Below are 26,532 nucleotides of genomic sequence, written 5' to 3'. Positions count from 1 at the left end.
CTCAATGGTACTCCTGGTATGCTTCATGCTGAAATGATATCATTTGTCTTATATGTAACGTTAATAATAATTTAATAATTATAAAATATTTAAAAAATAAAATTACTTAAAATTCAAAAAAAATAATATAAAAATATAAGAAATTAGCATGAAGTAGATGTGGCTTGCCATGTAAGCTGCTGTGTTTAAAAGTTTAACATTTTAACCAATATTTTGGTTAAAAAAATAGTAATTTGACTTTTTTTAAAAGGTTGATAGTCAAATTCAAATTTAGCTAAAAAAACTTAAATGAAAAAATTAGCCCTTAAACTATAGTGCTTTTCCCACTTGGCACCCAAAAAATTTTTTTAGTCAAAAGTATCACCTAAACTTTGATACCGTGACCACTTTTGACACGAGGTATATTTAGATATTTTTATTTTATTCACTGTTTTTTTCTTTCTTTCATCCACTCTTCCTCTCCCTCAAAACCCTAGCCAACTTCTTCAATCTCTCTTCAAAGCAGAATATTTTATAATTTCATCACACAATTTTTCTCATATCGCTTCAGTTTTAAGGGAAACTCGTCTCCAATTTCATTACCTCACTTACGATCTGATTCAACCATTTTTAGTCTAAAATATAAATAGTAAAGTTTTTTCCTGGAAAAACTCAAAGCTAGCTTTTCATCCCCACGAGTTTTGAAAAAGAAAAAAGAAAAAACCCATTTATGTGTTGATTTTATTTTCCCTTTATATGTTTAATTTTTTTATTTAATAAAGAAATATCGCATATCACAAGACACGGTTAAGATTTTTTTTACAAAAGATTAACAGTTGAATAATCGAGTACTTTCAATTGATCAAATTTGAATATTTAACCACTTCATCTGCTTCTTCCTTGAGATTTTTGGAGTTTTGATTTTGTTTTGAATATTCAACCACATGTGCAATGCTTTGATGATCAAATTAAAACTTTGGGAAGTTGATAGAGAGGTTAATTTACAAGCTATAAATAGACCTAAATTCCTATGTAAAGAGAGCCAAGTTAATTTACAGAATAATTTAGCTCAAGGAAACATTTCCTTAAAGAGTACTGTATAAAAAAAAGGTTACCAACATGAGTGTTGATGCTAAGATTGAGTTCCCAGTCATTGAATTCCGTTCATCGGATTTGGAGCGAGGAACTAATGGGTGGCACCGATTGTGCAACAAAGTTCGAGAGGCTTGTGAGACTTTCGGTTGTTTTGAGGTGGTGTATGACACGATATCGACGGAAGTTCGAGAGGAGATGTTTAGGTTGATGAAAGAACTGGTTGAGGTTCCAGTGGAGAGAAAACAAAAGAACGTTCTTCCCCCGCCTAGCCATGGCTGGGTTGGACCAAGCAGTGAAGTTTCTCCGTTGTATGAAGGCTTTGGACTTGGAGATGCCTCCAATTATGATTCTGTTAACAACTTTGCTCAACTTATGTGGCCTGACGGTCACCCACGATTTTGGTAACAACAATTCTTTGATTTTTCTAATTTCACAGGCTGTATTGGTTTTGATAATTTCTAGTTTGAGTTAAAGGGATTCGAGTTAATGACTTTTTATAGTTAAATTGAGTTAAGTTTAAATTCGGGTTAATTAAATTAATTTGTTTATATATAGAATTGACGAATCTATTTTAATGTATTAAAATAGATGTCCAGGTTACACTAAGGGATTATAAGTCATGATATTACATGAATATTCAGGTTGAATTTTGAGTCGTTGGCTAAATCACACTGTATTAACTAAAGACTCGTAATTAAGTTTGGCTTTGACTTTGACTCTGATTTTGGCTCTAATCTCATATTCTGTATTTGAATAACCCTTACCACCTACAACTTAAAAAGAAATTTAATGGGTTTGTTTCCTTTCCTTTCATTAATTTATTGGACATTTTTTTAGGAATGATTTTTTTTAGTGAAAGAAATTGTAGTAAGAAAATAGGAGAGGGGATTCTAATTTTTATATAGGTTACCTCTTAAGAGTGGCTACGTGTATTAGCTCCAGAGTCAAGTTTTTATCTTTTTCACATAACATATTTGGATTTGAACTCATAATTAAGTGTGAAGCTAGAACAATCTTTTAGGGGGTGAATGAAATTTTAATTTTTTATAGTCTATATCTTTATAAATTTTAAAAGATTAAATTAAATTTTTATAATTTTAGGGGGCCAAAGTATAATTTTACCTTTACTAATTTAAAATTTTAAAATTTTTAAAGGGCCTGAATAATAATTTTTCATTACCAACCCCCTAGATTCGCCCCAGCTCATAATGTACTTAGAATCATAGATTTGGAATCTTACAAAATTTAGAATCTAACAAATCATTTCTGTTGTTTGATCTTTTGTCCCAGTGACATTGCACATACCATGGGAACACAATTGGAGGTGCTAAACAAGTTAATTTGGTTAATGCTAATTGATAGTTATGGATTAGGAGATGATTCACTGAAGATGAACTACACAACAATTATGCGGATGATGAAATACATGCCCCCTCCACCAGGGGAGAATGAGATAGGATTCTTTCCTCATACTGATAAACCTGTCAGCACATTAATTTGTGAGAATCAAATTCCAGGGTTGGAAATTGAGGTCAACAATGGCCAATGGATCAAGCTAACTAATTTATCTCCTTCTTCTTTTGTCTTCGTGGTTGGAGATCCTCTCATGGTATGTTTATATTCTTTATATTCAATTTTTAATTTACTTAAAACTTCATTTATATGATAAAATTTAAAATACAACTGCTAAATTATTAAAATATCAATTATATAAAAATTTATGAAACTTAACTAGTTTTTAATTTTTTTTTTGTGTTGTCTGGGATTTTGAGAAAGAAAAGTAAATATAGATTCTTTTAATAATCTGACCCTTGGTAACGATACCTTGGGTCAAATTTGCTCAAAAACATTTGAAAATTTTGTTAAAAACCCCTACAAAGAATTTGAATCATTTCAACATTTAAAATCAATTCAATTCAATCCAAAACATTCCAATTTCCACCACAATTACTACAGAATCATATCACAAATACATAGATTTTTAAACTCTTAATAATAAACTCAATTCAATAGTATTAACGTATTTCATTTATGCACCAAACTAACTCAACTTCTCAAAGTCTGCATATTAGTCACTTTAGCAAAAATTTACACCAAGTACCTATGTACATGCCATACTGACTCCAAAATTTATATATACCCTCTTGTCACTTGGGGGTGGTGATGAGATGGGATGCCTTCGACCTCGATAATAGCCCAATAGGATCAACTGTACCTACTTGTTGGAAAACTAACGCGTTAAGTTTGTAAAGACTTAGTAAATATTTCAATATGTGAAAATCTACAACCAATAAAAATAAATAATATTTATTCTATAAATACATACTTCATATAAATTTAATCCCTAATATTCAATACATTTACCAAGGTTGTACTTATCGTTACTTACCGTAATCCTTTATTGATTTTAAGCAAATTTATGATAGTATAGCCCAATGTAAGCTAGCTGAACACTTAGGATATACAGAAGAGACAAATTAATGCATTTTATGTAACAATAAGCGCACTAGATTTCCTTTATGGCATGCTATCTATATCCTAATAATTCTGGACTCATCTACATGAGATTTATTTATCATCAGACCATTACATTTATTCATTTAACATAAACTGGTACAACTTTATTCTTTTCACAATTTAGTCCTAATTGCAAGAATTATGATTTGTAAATCTTATTCACACTTATCACACACAACACCACAACTTTCACATTCTTTCATCTAAAACCATTTTTTTTCTAGAAATATCATATCATATTTTAATTTCATTACAAATTAGTCATTTTTCCATTTTCACCACAACTACCAAAATTGCACAACATAAATTAAGATTATAATATTTACATTACTTTCCTCTAATAATTACTTCACATAAACATTATGATTTTAGTAATTAAACTACTTAATTTACATAATTTCCTAATTAACATAGCTTAAACAAGGTTAAATACTTGAAGTACATACAACCAAAAATTTGGATGATAGATTCTTCTTCCTTCTTACTCTTTAGCCAACTCTTTCCCTTTTCCTTCAACTTGATCTTCAATCTTCTTCTCTTCCTTTAAAGTTTTGATAGAGAGAAATTTTGGGGTGACGGTTTGCTTGTGGAGAAAGATGATAATCTTTTCATTTTTTTCTCTTCCTTTCTACACAATTCTACTGAAAAATCTAATGATTTTTATTTAAAAATGGTCAAATTACTATCTAGTCCCCTAGCTATTCATCTTTACACTAAGACTCCTTATAATTATGCCTATAAATATCTAGTTGACCAATTACCATTTTACCCTCAATCATATTTACAATTCCATGTATGAGTCATATTTTTACTTGGTAAGATTTCCTATTAGTCTTTCCTTTTTCCACATTTTCCATATATTCTCATAACTTTCTAATTTCATACTTTCACCACAACAATTTATTTACTCTTTCAATTTAGTCAATGCTTTTATTTTAAGTTTTCTTATTTAAGGAGTATTTTCTAATTTCCTATCGGGTCTAAAAACTTTCTAATTTCATACTCAAAGTCTCTATTTGTTCTATTTCAAAAATTCTCCACTAATTCCAAACCCGATCCATCACTGTACCTAATTTCGAGTCAAAACATGGTCGTTACAATAATAATGTAAATGAATATTATTCGTGTTGCGGAAGCAATGATAATATTAATAACAATATTATCAGAAATATTTAGATAATTATTATGCCAACAATTATACTAAGAAAATTCCCAGTTAAATTGGAGGGGTCACAATGGTCCCGCTTAAAACCCAACAACTAGACAGAACTCACTTAGATATTTATAGCAATAATAACTAAATAAATATAACCAACATAAAGCTATTAAATAAAAGCAAACAAATAAGAAATAAAATACCAGAGTTTTAACGAGGTTCGGCCAATTTAGCTTACGTCCTCGGACACTACCAAATTAATATTTCTTCTAGAAATATTACAAAGGAGAAGATTTTGGGATGATACAACCAAAGGGGGAGGGGTTCTATATATAACAAACCAAACCCCCTCCATTTCTATCTTTTCCTAATGTGGGATATTGCCAATATTCAACAAATCTCCACCTTGGCGATATTCCACATCTTCGAACATCTTCTCATAACACAAACTTCAATAGTGTCTTCAAATTTGCAACCAATCGCCTTCTTCCCTTTTGGTAGTTGTGCCAGCTTCCACGTCTTGTTTTTCTCTAGAGATTGCATTTCCTCTTCCATTGCACCTAACCATCTATTATTCTCTAAACTCTGAATGGCTTCGGTGTAAGTGGATGGAATATTATCAACAATTGGAAGTGCATAAGCTACCATGTCAGTGAAACGAGTAGGTTTCTGAATTTCTCGTCTCTGCCTTCTGACTGCAATTGGCTCTGATTGCTGTTGAGGTTCTTGGGTAGAAACCTCTTCCTCATCTGACTCTGCATCTGCCAATAAAGAATCACTAGTGGTACCTTTTGCTGGAATTACCACACTCTGCTCAAACTCCACCTGCTGCGGAGTACACTCCACCTGCTGCGAAGTACTACTCACTCCTTCTGGATTTACCTTATTCAACATGGCAGATTCATGAAAGGTAACATCCCTATGATTATCGTCTTCTTTGCCTCTAGACACCACAAACGATATCCCTTAACACCAGCATTGAAGCCCACGAATAGAGCCTTCTTTGCTCTTGGATCTAACTTTGATTCTTTCACATGATAATATGCAATAGAACCAAAAATGCGCAAGGTGTCATAATCAGTAGCAGGTTTTCCATACCATTTCTCCAAAGGAGTCTTGCCATTTATAGCAGATGATGGCAAATGATTGATGAGATGTTGAGCGTACGTCACAGCCTCAGCCCAAAACTTTCTATCTAATCTAGCATTAGATAACATACATCGAACTTTCTCCACAAGCGTTCGATTCATACACTCTGCCACCCTATTCTGTTGCGGTGTTCCACCTACAGTGAAGTGCCTTACTATGCCACAATCTTGGCATATCTTCAGGAATGGATCGCTTTTATATTCTCCACCGTTGTCTGATCGGAGAACCTTAATCTTCCTTCCTGTCTGATTTTCAACTTTAGTTTTCCACTTAAGGAAAACTTCAAGCACCTCATCTTTGTTCTTCATAGGAAACACCCAAACTCGTCTGGAAAAATCATCAATAAAGGTGACAAAATAACGTCTTCCTCCAAGTGATGGAGTCTTGGACGGTCCCCATACATCAGAATGCACATAATTCAGAATACCTTTAGTATTGTGAATCCCAGTGCCAAATTTCACCCTTCGTTGTTTTCCCAGAACACAATGCTCGCAAAATTCAAGTTTGCAAGTCTTTGTACCTTTCAATAATCCTTGCTTGGCTAGAGTTTGCAAGGATTTTTCACCAGCATGGCCCAAACGCATATGCCACAGCTGTGTTGCCTCAGCGTCCTTCTTGGTACTCGAAATTGCTGCTGCTGTTGTCCCGACCACTGTACTACCTTGGTAGTAATATAGATTGTTCTTTCTTATGCCTTTCAACATCACCAATGCTCCTGAAGTTGCTTTAAGAACTCCATCTCGTATTGTCACAACTAAGCCTTTAGATTCTAACGACCTCAAAGAGATGAGATTCTTCTTCAACTTTGGGACATATTGTACATCCCGCAAAATTCTAGTAGATCCATCATGACTCCTCAGTTTAATTGAACCTATCCCGGCTATTTTACATGTGTTATCATTACCCATGTAAACAACCCCTCCATCTAGTTTTTGAAATTCAAAGAACCATTCCCAAATGGGACACATATGATAGGAACAACCAGAATCCATGATCCACTCATCTGCATGTAATGTTGAAGATGTCATACTAAGAGAAAAGTCTGACTCTGCTTCACTATTGCATTCTGCAACATTTGCATCTTGCGGAGTCTTCCCTTTTTTCTTCAATTTTGGACAATCTTTCTTCCAATGTCCTTTTTCTTTGCAAAAGGAACATTCATCTTTGGCAACAACTCGACCTTTGGACTTTCTTCTCTTCCCCTTAGACTGACTTTCCTGACGATCTCTTGTTATCAATGCTTCCACTGCTGCTTCACTTGAACCTTTCAACTTATCCTTTCGGCGTAGTTCATAGCTATACAATGCAGCAGTTACTTCATTGAAAGTTACTTCCGACTTTCCATGAAGTAAAGTAGTTTCAAGGTACTCAAACTCCTCTAGAAGCGATCCCAACAACATTAACGCCAAGTCTTCGTCTTCAAAAGTCACATCCAAATTCAACAAATCAGCCACCAGCTGATTAAAATTGGTAATGTGCTCGTTTATTGTGGTACCAGGAACATAACTGAAACGAAACAGTCTTTTCTTTATATGCAACTTATTTTGACTGTTCTTCTTCAGGAATTTCTCCTCCAATGCTTTCCACAATTTACTTGCAGAAGTCTCTTTACTGAATATATACTTCTGCTCTCTGGAAAGACATGATCGAATTGTACCACATGCCAATCGGTTGATGGTCTTCCATTCTTTATCATCAACCCCTTCTGGTTTTTCTTCCTCAATGGCAATATCTAGACCTTGTTGAAAGAGGGCATCTAAAAGCTCGCTTTGCCACATGCCGAAATGACCTGGTCCATCAAAAATTTCCACTGCAAATCTCGTATTTTCAGTTCCAACCCTCGACAAAATGTACGAAGTGGAAGTTGTTGATATGGATGGTTTTTCTTCTGTCATTTTTGCCATAGCTTCTATTTAATAGCCACCAAATGCGGAATACCCACAAGCTTTCGGAAATGTTTCTGATGTGTAAGATCAGACTAAGCTGCAAACACAGAGCATACTACAAAACCTTGGCTCGGATACCAATTGTTGCGGAAGCGACGATAATATTAATAACAATATTATCAGAAATATTTAGATAATTATTATGCCAACAATTATACTAAGAAAATTCCCAGTTAAATTGGAGGGGTCACAATGGTCCCGCTTAAAACCCAACAACTAGACAGAACTCACTTAGATATTTATAGCAATAATAACTAAATAAATATAACCAACATAAAGCTATTAAATAAAAGCAAACAAATAAGAAATAAAATACCAGAGTTTTAACGAGGTTCGGCCAATTTAGCTTACGTCCTCGGACACTACCAAATTAATATTTCCTCTAGAAATATTACAAAGGAGAAGATTTTGGGATGATACAACCAAAGGGGGAGGGGTTCTATATATAACAAACCAAACCCCCTCCATTTCTATCTTTTCCTAATGTGGGATATTGCCAATATTCAACAATTCGTTGAACTTATGACTCCAAAAAGATGCAACAAAATCAAACACCAAAATAAGGGGAACAAACTCCAAAAAAGAAAACTTAGGCAGTCAATGCTAGACCCCAACTCCCCATCAAACAAAGACACACCCCATTAATCTCACAGCTTCATGAAGAACTCATCTCCAATTCACGAAACAAGCCTTTAAAAACAAACTCCAACATAAGCCCGCATAAATCCATAAACATTTGCCACCAATCCATTAAAGAACAACCCAAGCAAGAAATCATAAGTAGAGTGATGTCAACAATTACCATAAAATATTTATGGATGTTTTTACACTAAATCACCGGTTCAAATTTTGAATAACCTGTTTATCATGCTCATAATATATATTAGACTATTGACATTGAATGTGAATGCTTATCATAAAATTAATACTTATCAATTTTGATTTTGAAAATTGAAGGCATGGAGTAATGGAAGATTGAAATCAGCGAAGCACAGAGTACTGATTAGAGGAGACAAAGATCGCTTTTCTATAGCAGCTTTTGTCTTACCAAATAAGGGTACCATAATCAAGACACCCAATGAGCTTATAGATGAGCAACATCCTCGGGTTTTCAAGGACTTTGATTTCATGGAATTCTACTCTTTTGCCTTTTCCGACCCAGCAAGGAGCAGAGATAGTGGCCAAGTGCTCTATGACTTTGCTGCTCTCTCACCACCAGTTCCCAGTTAAAATCTTGGCCATTTCGACAAGTCCAATCCCAGTTACAAATAATAAATTGAGTCCTATACTCAAGATCTGCATTCTCGTGTTGTATTACTATGTTGAGGTTAGTTATAATTGTGTGATTGTATGGTGCTAAGGTTACTAAATCTATCGTGTAATTTAGTTCACTTATGTGTTCTTTTATCTTTTAAATAAATAAATAATAAATAAAGAGTCCAAAAAACTGTTCCATTTACTATTGTATGAAAATCTTCTAGCTGACTTTCTTTATATCATTTTTTGTTTCCTTTTACGCCAAATGAATTCATCATTTATTTTTCATATTAAGGAAATGAGAAAAATTAAGATTACATATGTCAATTTATGGAGAATAAATAAAATCATAGATAAAAATTTAAGATTATATTCGTCAATTTATGGAGAATAAATAAGTTGTCCGGTTTGATACATTATAGAAAATAGATTTTTAATTTTTTTTTCAATTTTTTAATTGATGAAATTTTAATATTCAACCTCGTAATTTTATATTAAGTACCGTGTATATATATATATTAACCAAGTGCACCATCCTTGTTTTGCTTGGTTAATTATATATTTATCTTCATGTGGAAGACGATTGAAGACAGCCATCCAAGTAATAGGACAATGTTTTGGAATTGTAGAGAGTTGTTTTGATGAAGAGAGGAAGCGTTATAAGTAAGTGAATGAGATGTACCGGAAGAAGGCAGATAGGAAGATCGGAGCAAATTTGGTAACACTGAACTCAGTGACAGGTGGTGATTGGTACGGTGGAGAAAGGGAAAAGTGGCTGAAGATATAGCTAAGCAAAGTAAATAAATTGGGAGAATTTTAAAGAGAACTTTGAGAATCAGAATTCTAAAGTGTCAAAAGTCCTTACATCAATTGTGAAAAGCTCCTTCTTACAATGCCTCAAAAAATGAAAGTTACAAAGTCGGCAATTAATGAGAATAATGAAATAAATTTTAGTTACAATGACATTAATGGTTAAGATGTGATGATGAAGAGTTTTTGTTGGTGATGGTGATGGTGATGATGAAGAATTCGCTATATTTCTGAAAGAAGGGAAAAACATTCAATGTTAGAGGAAAACTTTTAACTGCCTCCATATTTGATCTACCAAGTTAATCTCTCTAGAATATCCCAATAGTAAAGATTGTTGACACCATTTTTTGGATGAAAAACGGGATCGACTTGGGTTTTGACGAAAACGAATAAAACGGGAGTCGCCACCAATCCTTTTTTATGAGGTGTGATTGGATCACCTTGAAAACTGGTTGTTTTAAATAAACGGTTTAATTTTATTAAAACAACAAGTTTGGTCCACGAAATTCAGAAAAAACGGGTTCGGGAGTCGGTTACGCACGAGGAAGGATTAGCACCCTCGATACGCCCAAAATTGGTACCTAGTTGATTACTTAATGTCTTAGTGTCGAAAAACTGAAAACTTTAAAGAAATTTAAAATACGATCCTTAAAAAAAACTCGAATGGCATGAATTAAAATTCAAGAGAATATCTGACAATTTGGTTAAACGAGAAAAATCGACACCCAGCACCTTAGGGCATGTTTTCTCAAATTTCCAAATACAAAACATTGTCTTATTTTAAAATTTTTTAAAAGGATATTAAGCCATTTGGTTGAACGAGAAAAATCGACACCCAGCACCTTAGGGCATGTTTTCTCGAATTTCCAAACGCAAAACATTGCCTTATTTTGAAATATATTTTTTAAGGATATTAATATGCATAACAAAATATTAATGAATGCAATAATGTGAGCATAAATAATACGAACAACAATAATAAAATATGATAAATAAAAAAGGATAAATCGACAACATACAAAATAATAAGTAATAAACAAACAAAAAGATAATAATAATGGACATGTAAATAAATAAATAAATAAAATGAGTAAAATTATAAAGATAGAAAAGATATATATATGTATATATAAAAATAATGGAAATATGAAAAATGTGTGTAAGTATATATTTTAAAGTTATTATACATAAAAATTATGCAAATATGTGTGTACATACATATGTACGTATATCACAATTATCAACTATAAGAAAGTATATATATATAGGTACGTACATATATATAATAAATTATAAAAAATATGCAGATGTATATATATTATAATATATATATGTATACATACGGTTACAAAAATAAGAATAAGACATGTATATATACTTCAGGTTTATAAAATATAAGAGTATGTAGGTATGTATATATATGCATATGAAGGTAAAATTAAAATGATAATAATAATAACTAGTTAATAAAATTGCAACGACTAAATGAAAGGGAAATAAAACTAATAATAATAATAATAATAATAATAATAATAATAATAATATGAAATTTGTTAGAAAAATAAACAAAATAGCAAAAGGATTAGATTAAACATTAAAACAAGATTCAGGGGTTCAAAATGCAAATAAACGAAAAGGGCGGAACTGCTCTGAACATTCATAAAACATGGAGGGACCAGGGGCGCAAATAGCCCACTTCATGAAAACGCGCGGATCCCCCCTGGAGCGGGTCGGGTCGCGCGCGGGTCATGGAGGACTAAAACGGCGTCGTTTTGTTAACACATTAAAACTAATTATTTTTTACAAAAAATTCATTTTTCAGTTGAAGAGAAACAAAAAAATTTCAAAACAATTTTTCTCCTCTGCTTTTTTTAAAAAAAACGACGACCCCTCCCCTCCCTTCTATCAAAACTCCAGCCATTAAAGCCTTTTCGGCCTCCGGCGCACCGCCATCGTGGCCCTAGGCCGACGGCAAGGGAAATGGGCTACTCGGCCCTCCCATCGTAGCGCACCAAAGCTCGGCCAACAACCCGAAGGACCGAGGGCCTTAGATCCCTCCCTAGAAACCGATTCCGACGACGGTAAGAGGTCCTCCGACGACGGAGCCACAGGCGAGTAGGTGCGGCCTCTTTCCTTTTTCTTTTTTTATTTAATATACAAAATAAAGAAAATAATAAAAAAAATAAAAAGAAATGAAAATCTGATAGAAAAAAATAACCTTGAATCTATTTTTTCTTTTATTTCTTTCTGTTAATGTGTTTTTTTGTTTTTTACAAAAATCGGAAGGAGACCATACAAAGATGATATTCGGCCTCTTTATAGCCAATTTTGCTTCTATTTTTCTCTGCTATTGCTGCTTGCGTGTTTTCTTCTTTGTTACAGGTAATTGACGTTGATGGAGCAAGTGGGTGAGGGGACGTGCGGTGCGGCAGTGGCAAAGCTAGGGACGTGCGGCGCTAGGCTAGGGTTAGGGGATTAGGTTTCTTTTTAGGATTTGGGCTGATTGGGTTTGATTTAGGTGGGTTGGGATTTGGGTATTTATTGGGCCATCTGATTTGGGTTTGTAATTGGGTTATTTTGGGTTTGTTTGCCTGGGCCGGGCGAAATTGGGCTGCTACAACTGCCCCTCTTTGCTCGTTGTCGTGTAACGAGAATAGAGCAAAGACCAAGAAAGGCCAATTTTGCCCGGTCTCGCCTGTTTTGGACTTGTCGTGGTGCTTTTCTTCAAGTAGCTTCACTCCAGTCCACTGTGTCTTGTTGCTTCAATCCATTCCACTGCACTTCAGGGAGATTTGACTTGTAGCTTCAATCTTCTTTGCAGTAACTTTAGGGGGACGAGATTCGTGGTTTAAATTTACTTCCCTACTATCTTGGGATGATAAGATTCATCGTCTTTGATCTGCTCCACTATTACGTAGGGGGACAAGATCTGCAATCTTCAATCTATTCCACTGCTATCCAGGGAGATAGAATTACTGGCTTCAATGTGATGTGATCTACTCTACTGTAACTTCAGAGAGATAAGATCTTTTATTTTAATCCACTCCACTGTAACTTCAGAGAGATAGGATTACTAGCTTAAATCTACTCCGCTGTAATCTCAAAGAGAAGATCTCTGGCTTCAATCTGATGTAATCTACTCTACTGTAACTTCAGAGAGATAAGATCCTTTATTTTAATCCGCTCCACTGTAATCTCAGGGAGATAGGATTACTATCTTCAATCTGCTCCGCTGATATCTCAGGGAGATAAGATCTGAAATTCTTCGTCTGCTCCACTATAATATCAGGAAGATAAGACCTGGTGTGATCTGCTCTACTGTAACTTCAGAGAGATAAGATCCTTTATTTTAATCCGCTCCACTGTAACTTCAGGGAGATAGGATTATGTCTTCGATCTGCTCCGCTGTAACCTCAGGGAGATAAGATCTGAAAGTCTTCGGTCTACTCTACTGTAACTCAGGGAGATAAGACCTGGTGCGATCTGCTCTACCGTAACTTCAGAGAGATAAGATCATTTATTTTAATCCGCTCCACTGTAACTTCAGGGAGATAGGATTATGTCTTCGATCTGCTCCGCTGTAACCTCAGGGAGATAAGATCTGAAAGTCTTCGGTCTACTCTACTGTAACCTCAGGGAGATAAGACCTGGTGCAATCTGCTCTACTGTAACTTCAGAGAGATAAGATCCTTTATTTTAATCCGCTCCACTGTAATCTCAGGGAGATAGGATTATGTCTTCAATCTGCTCCGCTGTAACCTCAGGGAGATAAGATCTGAAAGTCTTCGGTCTACTCCACTGTAACCTCAGGGAGATAAGACCTGGTGCGATCTGCTCTACTGTAACTTCAGAGAGATAAGATCCTTTATTTTAATCCGCTCCACTGTAACTTCAGGGAGATAGTATTATGTATTCGATCTGCTTCGCTGTAACCTCAGGGAGATAAGATCTGAAAGTCTTCGGTCTACTCTACTGTAACCTCAGGGAGATAAGACCTAGTGCGATCTGCTCTACTGTAACTTCAGAGAAATAAGATCCTTTATTTTAATCCGCTCCACTGTAACTTTAAGGAGATAGGATTATGTCTTCAATCTGCTCCGATGTAACCTCAGGGAGATAAGATCTGAAAGTCTTCGGTCTACTCCACTGTAACCTCAGGGAGATAAGACCTGGTGCGATCTGCTCTACTGTAACTTCAGAGAGATAAGATCTTTTATTTTAATCCGCTCCACTATAACTTCAGAGAGATAGGATTATGTCTTCGATCTGCTCCGCTGTAACCTCAGGGAGATAAGATCTAAAATTCTTCAGCCAACTTCACTACAACCGAGAGAGGTAAGGTTCGTCTTCGACCTGCTTCGCTGTCAATGCAAGAAGACAAGATCTGTTGTCTTCAACCAGCTCCATCACAACCGAGGGAGGCAAGGTTTGTGTCTTCGACCTGCTTCGCTGTCAATGCAGGAAGGCAAGATCTTTTGTCTTCAACCAGCTCCATCACAACCGAGAAAGGCAAGGTTTGTGTCTTTGACCTGCTTCGCCGTCAATGCAGGAAGGCAAGATCTTTTGTCTTTAACCAGCTCCACTGCAACCAATGAAGGCAAGGCTTTGTTTTCGATCTGCTTTGCTGTTAACGCAAGAAGGCAAGATCTGCTTCTTTAACCAGCTCCACTGCAACCAATGAAGGCAAGGCTTTATTTTCGATCTTCACTGATCTGTTCTCTGGGAAACATGACTTGTATAATGAACCTAATTATGCCTAAAGATTAGGATGGAATGATCAAAATGAATCAAATGCTCCTAACTAGACATGTGTGAACGGTGTTTGCATGAATGCAAAATTTTATTTTTCCGAGAATGATCCTGCCGAGGTTATCATTACTCAAAGTTTATTAAGGCTTTGTGACTGACGTGCTACAACGTCTTCTCACTTGACCGACTTCTCCAAAGCATCACTTCAGTCAGATTGCCCCCACTGTGAAATCCACTAGGACACAAAATTTGTACCATCATTCTCCCACTGCAACCCAATAGTAGAAATATGTGGCCTTTCCTCAATATTCTCCTATCATAATTCAAGGATACAGGACGCAAATCATTCTAGTTCCTCAGACCATTCCCAAGGTGTCATTCTCATGTGCAAATAAATGATCTCTTCTCCGAGGTAAGCTCTTACTATTGCTTGATGATCATTGCTTGCTTGTTCATTTAAGCTTTGTCGCCAACATGACGTCTTGTCAATCAATACATTTGACAACAAAAATCCAAAGAGAGAGTCTAAATTTAGACTATTCCTTCTCAAATTTCCAACCTTTAAGTTTGGTGTGTTCTAAACAATAGTCCTGTTTCAGGTTCCTGTATTATTTAGAAACTTTTCAGAGTAATATGCAAAACTTCCTTTGTGAAAGTTTTATTAGTCCATTAATCATTATTCCAATGCAACATGTTTGCAAAAAGGTCATAACAATAGATAAGAATAAAGTTGGTTCTGAGCATAACTCGAAAGAACAAATTATCAAAAATAGTAAAGAAGGATGACAAAGAAATTGATTAGGAACGTGTATCTTGGAAAAGAATGAAATATGCCAAGAACAACAAATAATATGAGAATTGGGTTCCCCAGATATCGCAGCTTGAACTTCTCTATACAAACTTTATGAAGACCCTTTTGAGTTGGACATGTGTTTAGGAGATCTACAGTGCTCTGTCGATGCCCCCAAGATGTCGCCTATCCTTTCCTGTTGATTCAGGCATAGCAAGATCACCACATGCCCCTAATCTGATCACTTCATGCCTCATTCTGATCAATATTTGAGCTGCCCTTTTCGGGTTTTCAACTCAAATCCCCTTTGGCCTAAGGTGCCCTTTGCGGGTTTTCCCCTTAGCCTCTCTATTTTTACTTTTTCATTTTTTCATTTTTTTCACCCTTTTTTTTTACTCAAAGTGCCCTTTTGCAGGTTTTCACCTTGGTCATTCCTTCCTCTTTAAACGAAGTGTTTCTTGACTGGATCAGAGTTTATAGGATTAGCAATCTCACTCAGGATCAGTGCTCCTCTAAAAATGGTCTTCTTTACAACATAGGGACATTCCTGGTTTGGCATTCATTTCCCTTTAGAATCCTTTCGTTAAGGACGAATCTTTTTCAACATCCAGCCCTCTTGTGGAATTCTCTGAGACGAGCCTGTTTATTATGGGCTTATATTATTTATTTTTTGGTACATCTGACCCTGATGAATAGCATTTAACCCGTTTCCTAGGGCCAACTGATCACATTGCGATTGGATCTCTTCAACAAGCAATAAGGAGATTTTAATAGGTAGAACTACCTCAATCCTGTAAACCAAAAAGAGAGGTGTTGCCCCAGTACCGATGTTCGACAAACAATGAGGGCAAATGGTAATTTCTCACGTCAATCCTTGTAAGTCTCAGTCATTTTCCTTCAATTTTCGATGTTCAACTCTAGGAACTTCAGTGAAAAATCATGGTGTCCACTTCTAAGTTAATTTGAGACCTCAGCTATCGTGCTATAGTTTAAGCTCAATGCATTCTCCAATACCCTCTTCTCTGAAATTCTGTATCGGCATACGATGACTTTGGCTCATGAAGTAGCCTCTCAAAATGAAGCAATGCCCATTAGAATTTTTCGATAATGGTGATGTCCATGCCCCATCTTGCTCAAAATTTGAGTCGCCATTTTTCGGGTTTTCAACTGAGATCCACCTTTGATTAAAGCGCCCTTTGTGGGTTTTCGCCTTGACCTCTCCTTTTCTTTTTTTTCTTTTTTCTTCTTTCTTTTTCTCCTATTTTTGGCTTTGATTGATTGATTTTTTTGATTTTTTTATTTTTTTCTTCTCTTTTTTTCTTGAGTTTGAACTCATGAGATCAGGAAAGTCCTGGTCATGCTTTTCGACTAGAATCAATGTTATTCTAAAGTCTTCCACATAAGATCTTCCACTTTCTTCTTGTATGTGAAAAACCTTCTTAGGTACTAGATTTCTTTCATAGAGCCCTTTTGGGACGCAACTACGACAGAGAACTTTGGATCTTCCTCTTTAATCAGGATAAAGTCCAACAACATCTTGAAAGGATGGAAACTCGACTTCAAATAGGCAAAGTTATGCTGACTCAACGAGAGAGGCATTGCCCCGGTAAAGAATTGCATCGTTCGCACTGTAAATTTCTGACATCGTGCTGTTGTACAGGTTTTATTATTGGCGTTTAACCCGGGGCATATCCTGGTATGATCATACGAAGACATCTTTGAACCCTAGAGGTCACTCAATAAGGTGTTGCTTCGTCTCTGCAATCAGGTCAATTCTAATATTTACCACGCTCACAATTTCTAATGATTCTTTGTGAGGTAGGATCTGTCTATCCTCTTATTCAACCATCCTTAACAAGTCAGGAGATAAACTACAATCTTTGTCATTTTCAAAGCTCTAAGATCCCTCTGAACACATGCCTCGCTCAAAAGGAAAATCTGGGTCTGTAGCAGAGTCATTCACGTCATTGATATCCAATGACTCATAATAAGTACCAAAGAATATACAAAAGAAAGTATAAATTTATGAATAATTATTTATACAATATGATTATGAATGAATGAATGATGTGGAAGAAAATCCAAAAGAAAAATAATCAGACATAATTATTCAAAAAGAATGAAAGAATATTGGCTCAAAAGTGAATGCAAAGATGTATTTTATTAGAATAATAACGTTCAGACATTAGCTTATTTCACAAAGGAATTTCTATCGCTTTAGGCTAAAAACAACAAAAATGTTCTGAACATTACTCTAAATAAACCCTGATAACTACAGGGATTTCTTCTGCAGTCTAATTGTTTATAACACTCCCAGGGTTATAAGGGCGGATATCTAACAATGTCCCTTTTCCTTTTTGTCTTCATGTATGCCATTGGTGTGAACACTTGCCAACATTGCTTCATACATCTCATTTATCCCGCTGTCAACATGACTGGGTAGATGGTTTTTTGTACTAGATGAATCACCCAACTTGACAATACCCATGTTGATGAATTTTTTGACTAGCTTCTTGAAGGCAATGCAATTCTCTATTGAATGCCCCGTAATTCCCGCATGGTAGTCACATTGTGCGTTCATGTCATACCATTTGGGATACGGGGGGTTGTATGGGTTTTAAGTAATAAGGAGCAACAACATGCGCATCGAATAAGCTTTGATACAACTCCTTATATGACATCAGAATTGATGTGAACTGGAGCTTCTCAGTACCTGGTTTCACCCCAGGTTCTTGCTTTAAAGGATTCCGATGTCTGGTGGTTTCTGTCTTTGGCCGGCCTATAGTGATTGGTTTTGAGTGGCCCTTTGTTATATCTGCCTGCATTATCCTCTTTATTTGCCTTCTTCCCTAATGCCTTTGTAGTATCTGGGTATTCTATCCTCATCTTCTTTATTTCGGCTAGATTAGCAACAGGACTAGCTAAATCATTCCTCAAATTGGATTCTAAGCCTGTCAGGCAATTCACTGGTGTCGATGTACCAGTCTGATAATATTGGGATCCGACAGTAAAAAGTGCTCCTTGTGGACGCCCATCTGGCTGAACCTGGACACTTGTCGGAGTACAATCTAAGGAATAGACAAGATCCTCATTATCAACCCCAAAGTAAACCACCGGGTCTTTCACTTCTTTTGACTTTTCAGCTAGCAATCGGTTAAACTGGTTTATCATAGTTCTCCGTAATTCTAGCATCTGATCTCTCATCTCCTGTTGAAATTCAGTTAATTTCTCCTGCATCTGAATCTGCATTCGCTCTAATTTTTCCAACATTCGTTCCATTTCTCTAGTCTTTGTTTGGTTGGTTGGTTTTCCAGGTTAGTTGAAATAAATTTACTCGTTTAGACTCTTTCAATGCATGTAATGTAATGTAATGCAAATGCATGAAATGAATGCCTAAAGAGACGTTGATTCTGATTCAATTACATTTAGGAAACTTTTCTAGAAAGCAAATTCCCTTACATAAAACGGATACATGTACGGCCTCACCGTCATATTCCAAGAAACATCGGTCCTTTTTTCTTCACCCGCATGTTTGAGGTAATCTCGCCAATTTTCAATAAATGCCACTGCTAGCTCATTTTCTTGATCTTGGTCGCGATCCATCATCTGCCCATCTTCATAAGGCTCGTCAGCTTCTTTAAGGGAGTGGAATGTTGAAGGCTCTTAGACAATTGCCTTGAATCCTCAGGCCACGAAGTAGGATCACGAACTCTTCCATCGCCATTCTTGTGTTTCTCAGAATATATTCGGGCAGTCGTATTGTTTTCCACTTTATCAAGGAATCCGTATTCCATGACAAGCTTTCTAATTTAGTAATCGAACTTGAATCAATATCTCTTTCCTAAGATGCAAATGTAATGTAATGCAATCATAATCAAAACACAACAAGAAGGGTTAGAACAAAACATAAGCAAGCACGGAAAAAAAAATACCTAATCAGGTAAATACTAGGGATTTGGAGTGGCTCTACCTAGGTTAAGTTCCTAAGTCCACTATATGAGGTTTGGCTCTAAAGATAAGGTACCCGAACTAACAGATTCCTCGATCTTCACCCATTATAGGTTCATACAGACCGAGTTCGGTTCAGGGGAATACATTTCCCTATGGCTGCACGGAGATGAAAATCTCACGAAGACATAGGTATGGATGTATCCCGAAAGCGATCCACTATCCTGCACGGAGGTGAAAACCTCACGAAGGAGTAGCTTCTCACTCCCACTTAAAAGGTGTGACCAGCGGTCATGCAATGCAATGCAGAAAGATATAAAAATTTAAAATACAAAACATGATGAAGACTATAACTCAAAACAAATGAAATGCAATGAGAGGATCGTATATTTAAATCAAATTTTCGACTTTTGACAAAAAGACAAAAAGTAATCAACTCGTGGCTTGACTCTCTTATTTTTGGGTCCCCAGTGGAGTCGCCAAGCTGTTGACACCATTTTTTGGATGAAAAACGGGATCGACTTGGGTTTTGACGAAAACGAATAAAACGGGAGTTGCCACCAATCCTTTTTTATAAGGTGTGATTGGATCACCTTGAAAACTGGTTGTTTTAAATAAACGGTTTAATTTTATTAAAACAACAAGTTTGGTCCACGAAATTCAGAAAAAACGGGTTCGGGAGTCGGTTACACACGAGGAAGGATTAGCACCCTCGATACGCCCAAAATTGGTACCTAGTTGATTACTTAATGTCTTAGTGTCGAAAAACTGAAAACTTTAAAGAAATTTAAAATACGATCCTTAAAAAAAAAACTCGAATGGCATGGATTAAAATTCAAGAGAATATCTGACAATTTGGTTAAACGAGAAAAATCGACACCCAGCACCTTAGGGCATGTTTTCTCAAATTTCCAAATACAAAACATTGTCTTATTTTAAAATTTTTTAAAAGGATATTAAGCCATTTGGTTGAACGAGAAAAATCGACACCCAGCACCTTAGGGCATGTTTTCTCGAATTTCCAAACGCAAAACATTGCCTTATTTTGAAATATATTTTTTAAGGATATTAATATGCATAACAAAATGTTAATGAATGCAATAATGTGAGCATAAATAATACGAACAACAATAATAAAATACGATAAATAAAAAAGGATAAATCGACAACATACAAAATAATAAGTAATAAACAAACAAAAAGATAATAATAATGGACATGTAAATAAATAAATAAATAAAATGAGTAAAATTATAAAGATAGAAAAGATATATATATGTATATATAAAAATAATGGAAATATGAAAAATGTATGTAAGTATATATTTTAAAGTTATTACACATAAAAATTATGCAAATATGTGTGTACATACATATGTACGTATATCACAATTATCAACTATAAGAAAGTATATATATATATATAGGTACGTACATATATATAATAAATTATAAAAAATATGCAGATGTATATATATTATAATATATATATGTATACATACAGTTACAAAAATAAGAATAAGACATGTATATATACTTCAGGTTTATAAAATATAAGAGTATGTAGGTATGTATATATATGCATATGAAGGTAAAATTAAAATGATAATAATAATAACTAGTTAATAAAATTGCAACGACTAAATGAAAGGGAAATAAAACTAATAATAATAATAATAATAATAATAATAATATGAAATTTGTTAGAAAAATAAACAAAATAGCAAAAGGATTAGATTAAACATTAAAACAAGATTCAGGGGTTCAAAATGCAAATAAACGAAAAGGGCGGAACTGCTCTGAACATTCATAAAACATGGAGGGACCAGGGGCGCAAATAGCCCACTTCATGAAAACGCGCGGATCGCCCCTGGAGCGGGTCGGGTCGCGCGCGGGTCATGGAGGACTAAAACGGCGCCGTTTTGTTAACACATTAAAACTAATTTTTTTTTACAAAAAATTCATTTTTCAGTTGAAGAGAAACAAAAAAAATTCAAAACAATTTTTCTCCTCTGCTTTTTTAAAAAAAAAAACGACGACCCCTCCCCTCCCTTCTATCAAAACTCCGGCCATTAAAGCCTTTTCGGCCTCCGGCGCACCGCCATCGTGGCCCTAGGCCGACGGCAAGGGAAATGGGCTACTCGGCCCTCCCATCGTAGCGCACCAAAGCTCGGCCAACAACCCGAAGGACCGAGGGCTTTAGATCCCTCCCTAGAAACTGATTCCGACAACGGTAAGAGGTCCTCCGACAACGGAGCCACAGGCGAGTAGGTGCGGCCTCTTTCCTTTTTCTTTTTTTTTATTTAATATACAAAATAAAGAAAATAATAAAAAGAAATAAAAAGAAATGCAAATCTGATAGAAAAAAATAACCTTGAATCTATTTTTTCTTTTATTTCTTTCTGTTAATGTGTTTTTTTTGTTTTTTACAAAAATCGGAAGGGGGCCATACAAAGATGATATTCGGCCTCTTTATAGCCGATTTTGCTTCTATTTTTCTCTGTTATTGCTGCTTGCGTGTTTTCTTCTTTGTTGCAGGTAATTGACGTTGATGGAGCAAGTGGGTGAGGGGACGTGCGGTGCGGCAGTGGCAGAGCTAGGGACGTGCGGCGCTAGGCTAGGGTTAGGGGGATTAGGTTTCTTTTTTAGGATTTGGGCTGATTGGGTTTGATTTAGGTGGGTTGGGATTTGGGTATTTATTGGGCCATCTGATTTGGGTTTGTAATTGGGTTATTTTGGGTTTGTTTGCCTGGGCCGGGCGAAATTGGGCTGCTACAAAGATAATCCAAGAATCTTGTCATATTCTGAGGTTACTTCCATTTCTTCTACTTTGGTGAAGCGGTACCATGTGAAACATTTTTCGTGGAACATCTCTTGAAACACAAGATGATGGTTGTTTTTGGATGAGAGTTGTTCCTGGATAATAGTTATTTTGACTTGTTCCAAACATGGATTATTCTCAACATAGTTGTTCTCAATGTAGAGGTTGTTCTAAATAAGAGTTGTTCCTCAATAATGGCTCTTCCGAAAAACTATAATTATTCTAAATACAATTTGTTCCAAACAATAGTTTTTCTAAACATAGCTATTTTTGAAACGTCATTATTCTAAACAATAACTGTTATGAATTTTAGTTATAGAGAGCACGGATTGTATATGTTTTTCACATGCATGTGTTAGATATGTATGATACCAAATATAATTTCCAATAAGCACGGAGAGGGGAGGATAGGCAATCAAAATTAAGGATGGATTTATGCGTAAGGTCGTACAAATTTGACATTATTTTTTTGTCTGTTAATAAATGTCATATAATTAGATTAATCTAGTGCACAATAATTGTCATTGATTGCGTCAAGAATTTCTTTATTAAAGGTGAATGGACATGTTACGCAAGCAAAAATAATATTTATAATTTGTAAATAATATTATTTTATGTTAATATATTACATTCTCAAATAATTATATTAATTTAATATAAAAATAAATATATGTATTTATTTTTTAACTGTGTACAATTGTGTCAAAATTAAAACTTTACACATACATATAAATTATAATTCAAATTTCGTGTATATAATTAAACTTGAATTTTGTTTTCACTAGTGCACACGTTGATTACACGTTGTTATATTCATGTGAAATAAACTCTAATATTGTTTTTACATAGAATCAAATCTTTTAAAATGTCTTTGCTGAAATGAGTCATGATTTCTTTTCCAACAAATTCTACTCATGGGAGGAAAATCAAAGGTTTAGTAAACATTTTCTGCTCCTGAATACTTGTCCGTTTTGACGTAATACCTTTGACCGGTGCAGTGCACCTCTCATTACGTAATCTTCATGCAAAAACAAAATTTTGACTATTCAACCGCTTCAAGTGTTGATATAAAACTTACGTACCGTACTCTGTACGATGGAATTTAAAAACCCTGCATATAATTGTCTATTGTGAGTTTCGTACATAATTATTTATATAATACTATTACAGTTCTATTCCATTCCATTCAATTAAAAAATTAAATTACTGATTACAACTCTATTATATTACAGCGAACTCTCATTAAGCAGTTCAAACTCAAGTTTTGAATTATTATATAATCGAGTAATTTTTTTAATTGATGTAATTTGAATAATCAACCACTTGATCTGCTTCTTCCTTATATTTGCTTTTATTTTATTTTTATTATTCAACCACTTCATCTGCTATGCTTGGATAATCAAATTAAAAATTTTGGGAAGTTGAAAGAGATGTTAATTTACAGGCTATAAATAGACCTAAATCCCTATGTAAAGAGAACCAAGTTGATTTACAGAATCATTTAGTTCAAGGAAACATTTCCTTAGAGTATAAAAAAAAGTTACCAACATGAGTGTTGACGCTAAGATTGAGTTTCCAGTCATTGAGTTCCGTTCATCGGATTTGGAGCGAGGAACCAATGGGTGGTACCGATTGTGCAAGAAAGTTCGAGAGGCTTGTGAGATTTTCGGTTGTTTTGAGGTGGTATATGACACGATTTCAACGAAAGTTCGAGAGGAGATGTTTAGGTTGATGAAAGAACTAGTTGAGGTCCCAGTGGAGAGGAAACAAAAGAACACTAGTCCCCTGCCTTACCATGGCTGGGTTGGACCATGCACTCAAGTTTCTTTGTTGTATGAAGGCTTTGGACTTGGAGATGTCTCCAACTATGATTCTGTTAAAAACTTTGCTCAACTTATGTGGCCCGAAGGTCACCCACGTTTTTGGTAACAACAATTCTTTGACTTTTCTAATTTCACAGGTTGGGTTGGTTTTAATAATTTATAGTTTAAGTTGAGTGAATTCGAGTTATTGGCTTTTTATTGTTAAATTTACATATCTATTTTTATTTATTAAAATAGATGTCTAGGAAACGCTAATGGATTATAGGTATTGATATTATATAAATAATTAGATTAAATTTTAGGTTGTCAACTAAATCACAATAGAGTGACTAAAGACTTAATGTCAAGTCCGGCTTTGACTCTGACTCTAACTCTAATATCGTATTTGATATTTGAATAACCCTTAACACCTACAACTTTAAAAAAAAATTTTATGGGTTTGCATGTTGTTTTCTTTTTCACATAACATATTTGGATTGTGAATTCATAAATTACTTAGAATTATAATTTTTTTCACATAACATATTTGGATTATGAACTCATAAAATAATTAGAATTATAGATTTGGAACCTTACAAAATTCAGAATCTAACAAAACATGCCCACTATTTGATCTTTTGTCCCAGTGACACTATACATACCATGGGAACACAATTGGAGGTGCTAAACAAGTTAATCTTGTTAATGATAATTGATAGCTATGGATTATCAGAGGACTCACTGAAGATAAACTACACAACTTCAATGCGGATGATGAAATACACGACCCCTCCACCGGGGGAGTATGAGACAGGACTCTTTGCTCATACTGATAAACCGGTTAGCACAATAATTTGTGAGGATCAAATTCCAGGATTGGAAATTGAGGTCAATGATGGTCAATGGATCAAGCTGACTAATTTATCTCCTTCTTCTTTTGTCTTCATGGTTGGAGATCCTCTCAAGGTATGTTTATATATATGGTTAGTAATCAAATTTTAATTTATTAATACATTAATTTGTATCATCTTTATTAATAAAATATAAAATATAAGTACAAATTGTTAAAATATGAAGCACATAAAAAATCATAAAACTTAATTATTTTTTAGTTTTTTTTGTGTTGTTTGAGATTTTGAGAAAATATATATTCTTTTAATGAATTTGATTGCTACTATTTTTCCTCAAAAACCTTTTGATATTCTTAAGCTTTCCCTTTTCCTTAATACTCTCTTTAACCATTTAGTCGAAAAGAATTCACTTTTCACAATCATTGACTTCGTTTTTTTGGTTGTTTGTGGGTTAAAGCGTATTATCATTCTATTAATGTGTTGGGGAAGGACTATATGTAATTCTAAACATTATGTCAAAAAGAACAGATATAATCGAAACCTACAATTACTATAAAGTACTTATTGATGTTTTTATATTAAATCTCATGTTCAAATTTTGAATAACTTGTTTACCATGCAAATAATGTTGGATGTGAATACTTATTGATATTGATTTTGAAAATTGAAGGCATGGAGTAATGGGAGATTGAAATCAACGAATCACAGAGTGATGATGAGCGGAGACAAAGATCGTTTTTCTATAGCAGCTTTTATCATGCCAAATGAGGGTACCATAATCAAGACACCCAAAGAGCTTATAGATGAGGAACATCCTCAACTTTTCAAGGACTTTGATTTCATGAAATTCTTCTTTTTTGCCTTCTCAAACCCAGCAAGGCACATTGATAGTGGCCAGCTGCTCTATGACTTTGCTGCTCTCTCACCACCAGTTTCCAATGGCCATATGGACAAGTAAAATCCCAGTTACAAATAATAAATTGAGTCCTATACTCAAGATCTGCATTCTCGTATTGTATTACTATGTTATGGTTACTTGTGTGATTGTATAATGGAGTTCACTGATTTGTCCTTTGAACTTTTAAATAAATAAATAATAATTAAAGAGTCCAAAAAACTGTTCTTTGTCTGAAAAGCTTCTATCTAACTTTCTTTAATTTCCTATTTCATTTTTGGTTTCATATTGAACCAAAACTATTCTAAACAATAATTAGCTTTCTAAAAGAGATATTTTTGGTAGCACAATTTCTTAAAATATAATATTCTTTATGGGAAGAAAAAAATATTATATAGAGAAAGAACTATTCTAAACAAGAAGTTCTCTAGAAGAATTTAGTTATATACTTGTAAAAATTAAAATTCAGTAGAAAAAGAAAACAATCTTAAATTTCCACCTGTTTTCATAAGAGAAGAGAAAGAAAAGAAAAATTCATGTATAAAAGTAAGTATATTATAGAAAAATATGACAATTTTTCTCTTAAAAAATTGAAAATAGTATGCTAGAAGGTTTCTCTAAAAATTTTAAAATAACAATAATACTAATAATACCACAAGTTGCTCTAAATAATTAAGAAAAACAAGTTATAATAGTTTGGAACATCATGTCTTGCTTTTCCCTAAAAATTTGGGAATGGTAAGCTAGTGCTCTTCTCGTAAATTTTG

The 26,532-nt window shown here is 34.6% G+C and overlaps 2 protein-coding genes across 2 annotated transcripts; both read left to right on the top strand.

Moving 5' to 3' along the window:
* The first annotated feature begins 1,042 nt into the window (after nucleotides 1-1,042).
* LOC107937185 (probable 2-oxoglutarate-dependent dioxygenase AOP1) lies at nucleotides 1,043-9,282 on the top strand. The gene is made up of 3 exons (XM_041109489.1): nucleotides 1,043-1,475; nucleotides 2,365-2,683; nucleotides 8,800-9,282. The coding sequence occupies exons 1-3, from the start codon at nucleotides 1,099-1,101 to the stop codon at nucleotides 9,070-9,072; spliced, it is 969 nt and encodes a 322-aa protein (XP_040965423.1). The 5' UTR covers nucleotides 1,043-1,098; the 3' UTR covers nucleotides 9,073-9,282.
* Nucleotides 9,283-23,696: 14,414 nt separating this feature from the next.
* Nucleotides 23,697-25,987, top strand: LOC107944737 (probable 2-oxoglutarate-dependent dioxygenase AOP1). Its single transcript, XM_016878572.2, has 3 exons — nucleotides 23,697-24,142; nucleotides 24,667-24,985; nucleotides 25,541-25,987. The coding sequence occupies exons 1-3, from the start codon at nucleotides 23,766-23,768 to the stop codon at nucleotides 25,826-25,828; spliced, it is 984 nt and encodes a 327-aa protein (XP_016734061.2). The 5' UTR covers nucleotides 23,697-23,765; the 3' UTR covers nucleotides 25,829-25,987.
* The last annotated feature ends 545 nt before the right edge of the window (nucleotides 25,988-26,532 follow it).

Source organism: Gossypium hirsutum, chromosome D13 (genome assembly GCF_007990345.1).
Source record: "Gossypium hirsutum isolate 1008001.06 chromosome D13, Gossypium_hirsutum_v2.1, whole genome shotgun sequence".
Classification (NCBI taxonomy): Eukaryota; Viridiplantae; Streptophyta; class Magnoliopsida; order Malvales; family Malvaceae; genus Gossypium; species Gossypium hirsutum.
Note: the sequence above shows the minus strand (reverse complement) of the source record. Positions and strands in the feature narration are given on the sequence as shown.